Raw genomic sequence first — 3737 nt, forward strand, 5'->3', positions numbered from 1 at the left:
ACAGTTTAACTGGTAATATATCACCAGTTTAACTGGTGATATATTACCAGTTAAACTGTCGCCAATGGCCATCAGCTAAGCAGACCTGCATTCAGCCGTAAAGTTTGTTTTTATTCAAACTTCAGCAGTTTTCTAGTTGTCCTGCTGAGGTAGTCACATCAATTTGTGACATCATGCGAATAGATGTCACAAAGAGAATTGATGTCACAAAGAGAATTGATGTCACTCTTGTGGAGAAAGAGTGACATCACACAGCAGCACGGTCATAACCATTGCAGAAGCCGGAGAGCTAGTACAAGGAGGCGACCTAACAGTTTTTCAATTTGTCTGATCAAAAAAGAAACAAGAATGAGTGCGAGCAGTAAGACGTCATCTCCTCATTCCCAGAATGAGTCCCAAACAGCAGAGAAGTTCGAAAGAATTTTGAAAACAGCCAGCACGATGTCTATGGAGAGACAGACTATGATGAAAACAATTGAGGAGCTGAAGATTCAAGTTAAAAACATGGAACAAGCTGCCTATGAAAAAGATCAGTTGCTTAGGGAAAAAGACGAGGAACTTAAAAGACAGTTGGAAGTAAACACAAATTTAAAGGAGAATTACACCATCATGGAGCAGGAAAAAACCATCTTTGAGCAAATGAGCGCCATCTTACAGCATAGAAACAACAACTTGGAGCAGAGAAGCAGGACAGAGAGGCTGAGAAGCAACGACCTGGAGGAGAGAATTATCAATCTGCAGGAACAATTCGATGAACTGCAGAGGTATTGCAGCGGCGTCAGACAGGATAACATCACCTTGGAGCAGCAAAACGTCGCTTTGAGGCAGCATAACGCCTCCTTAGAGAAGCGTAACACCTCCTTGAAGCAGAAAAACACTGCCTTGAAGCAGAAAAACACTGCCTTGAAGCAGAAAAAGACCACCTTGGAGGAAAAAAACATTGTTTTGAGGCAGTTTAACGCTTCCTTTAAGAAGGGTAACGCCTCCTTAAAGAGGCGTAACATCTCCTTAAAGAAGCGTAACACTGCCTTGGAGCAGAAATACACTGACTTGGAGCAGAAATACACCGCCTTGGAGCACATAAATACTGACCTGCAGCTTGAAGTGGAACGGCTGAACCAAAGGCTGAGGGACAGAGAGGAGCAGCAGAACCAGCAGGCATCTGAAGAGGAAACCCACGAAGACAGCCAGTCGGTTACAGACCAGCCACAGGAACAGCCATCTATATTCAGACGTGTGGTCAGAGGCTTCACCAATACATTTCTGAAAATGTACAAAACAGACAATCTGAGGTACTGGGTTCAACCATGGTACTTCTAAATAAAGAAGTGTCATGAGGGCTCCAGGCTTCATACCTGATTGTCGGGGGCAGAAAAGCTTGAGGACAGCAGGACTGTGGTGTCAGAGGAGCTTGACACTTGGGGGGCTGATGGTGGAAGAGCTAATCGCTTGAAATATGTTGGCAGGAGAGCTTGAGGCACGCAGGACTGCAGCGCTATGGGAACTTGACGCCGTTGAACTCAGGTCTCCTTCGTGACCAGACAATCAGACTCGCTGGTCTCCGGACTGACTTCCAGGGCTTCGTAGCGAGTCCCGTTGGTCTCCCGGCTGACTTCCAGGGCTTCGTGGCGAGTCCCGTTGGTCTCCTTGCTGACCTCCAGGGCTTCATGGCAAGTCCCGTTGGTCTCCTGGTTGACCTTCAGGGTTTCGTGTCGAGTCCTATAGGTCTCCTGGCCGACCTCTAGGGCTTCGTGCCGAGTCCCGTTGGTCTCCTGGGTGACCTACAGGGTTTTGTGTCGAGTCCTATAGGTCGCCTGGCCGACCTCCAGGGCTTCGTGCCGAGTCCCGTTGGTTTCCTGGCTGACCTTCAGGGCTTTGTGTCAAGTCCTATAGGTCTCTTGGCTGACCTCCAGGGCTTCATGCCGAGTCCCGTTGGTCTCCTGGGTGACCTTCAGGGCTTTGTGTCAAGTCCTATAGGTCTCTTGGCTGACCTCCAGGGCTTCGTGCCGAGTCCCGTTGGTCTCCTGGGTGACCTACAGGGTTTTGTGTCGAGTCCTATAGGCTGCCTGGCCGACCTCCAGGGCTTCGTGGGGAGTCCCGTTGGTTTCCTGGCTGACCTTCAGGGCTTTGTGTCGAGTCCTATAGGTCTCTTGGCTGACCTCCAGGCCTTCGTGGTGAGTCCTATAGGTCGCCTGGCCGACCTCCAGGGCTTTGTGTGGAGTCCCGTTGGTCTCCAGGCTGACCTCCAGGGCTTTGTAGCGAGTCCCGTTGGTCTCCAGGCTGACCTCCAGGGCTTTGTAGCGAGTCCCGTTGGTCTCCAGGCTGACCTCCAGGGCTTTGTAGCGAGTCCCGTTGGTCTCCAGGCTGACCTCCAGGGCTTTGTAGCGAGTCCCGTTGGTCTCCAGGCCGACCTCCAGGGCTTCGTTGTGTGTCTCGTTGGCCTCCGGAGCCTCGTCATGGGTCTCATCGGCCTCCCGGTTCCTGCTCTGCCGTCAGCAGATACTTGCTCCACTGCCAGTGTCGCAGGTCCCATTGACCTCCAAGCCAGGCTCGTGAGGTCAGCTAGGATGTTGACAGGACCTGCGACAAGGCTCAGGAGGTTGGAACGGACATTTCCCCAGCATCCCCAAGGTCCTACTCTCCCCCTAACGTCCCCCAAGGTACTTGCTCTGCTGCCAGCGTCCTCCAAGGCTGCTGTTCGCCAGCATCTTCCAAGGTTTCTGCTCCACCGTTGGCGTCCTCCAAGGCTGCTGTTCCATCAGAATCTTCCTCAGATTCTTTTGGTGTTCCTTAGTTGTTTCCATGTAATTTTGCCTTGTTTTCCACATCTGTTCTTCATGGTAATTCTATTATGTTTATTTCTTGTTACTAGTTGTTTTCCTTTGTTCTACTTTAATTAGGTTCCTTTAGTCTCCTTTATGGAGGACCAAAACTGACATCATAATAAATAAAAGAATAAATAAATAAATAAAAGAATAAATATATATTTCCATTTGCTGTATTGTTTTCTGTATTGTTTTCTGTATTTATTTCTGTATTGTTTTCTGTATTTATTTCTGTATTGTTTTCTGTATTTATTTCTGTATTGTTTTCTGTATTTATTTCTGTATTTATTTCTGTATTGTTTTCTGTATTTATTTCTATATTGTTTTCTGTATTTATTTCTGTATTTATTTTTCTGTATTTATTTCTGTATTGTTTTCTGTATTTATTTCTATATTGTTTTCTGTATTTATTTCTGTATTGTTTTCTGTATTTATTTCTGTATTGATTTCTGTATTGTTTTCTGTATTTATTTCTGTATTGTTTTCTCTATTTATTTCTGTATTGTTTTCTCTATTTATTTCTGTATTGTTTTCTGTATTTATTTCTGTATTGTTTTCTGTATTTATTCCTGTATTGATTTCTGTATTGTTTTCTGTATTTATTTCTGTATTATTTCCTCGCTGTATTTCTGCTTCGTCATTATGTTAATGAGGTGGGTTGCCTTCTACGTCCAGCTCTCTATTGGTCAATGAACAGGAAAGAGAACGATCCTTGTTCAGAATGTGAATGCCTGTCTACGTGGCGCTTTCGGCCTCAGTTCAACAGTCCTCAGGAAACCTGACTGAAAAATTCACGAATACTCATTATCTTAAGGACACAATAAAAGGTAAGGTTAATAACAGCATATATGTGTTAGATAGCTATTACTCATTGTCAATTCACCATTCTCTCACTCTGTATAAAATTTACAG

General features: G+C 45.6%; 2 protein-coding genes across 10 annotated transcripts in view; both read left to right on the top strand.

Moving 5' to 3' along the window:
* ctnnd2b (catenin (cadherin-associated protein), delta 2b) overlaps positions 1 to 3737 on the top strand; it is a 134697-nt gene that overhangs the window by 83515 nt on the left and 47445 nt on the right. The gene's annotated exons all lie outside the window — the stretch shown is intronic.
* LOC107838608 (uncharacterized) lies at positions 1226 to 2932 on the top strand. The gene is made up of 2 exons (XM_016681563.1): positions 1226 to 1299; positions 1408 to 2932. Exon 2 carries the CDS (start codon positions 1920 to 1922, stop codon positions 2898 to 2900), a length of 981 nt encoding a protein of 326 aa, XP_016537049.1. The 5' UTR covers positions 1226 to 1299; positions 1408 to 1919; the 3' UTR covers positions 2901 to 2932.

The sequence above is a fragment of the Poecilia formosa genome, unplaced genomic scaffold (genome assembly GCF_000485575.1).
Source record: "Poecilia formosa unplaced genomic scaffold, Poecilia_formosa-5.1.2 Scaffold285, whole genome shotgun sequence".
Classification (NCBI taxonomy): domain Eukaryota; kingdom Metazoa; phylum Chordata; class Actinopteri; order Cyprinodontiformes; family Poeciliidae; genus Poecilia; species Poecilia formosa.

Coding starts and splice junctions, on each gene's coding strand:
- LOC107838608 (XM_016681563.1), top strand. CDS start 1,920: ATGCCGAGTCCCGTTGGTCTCCTGGGTGACCTTCAGGGCTTTGTGTCA.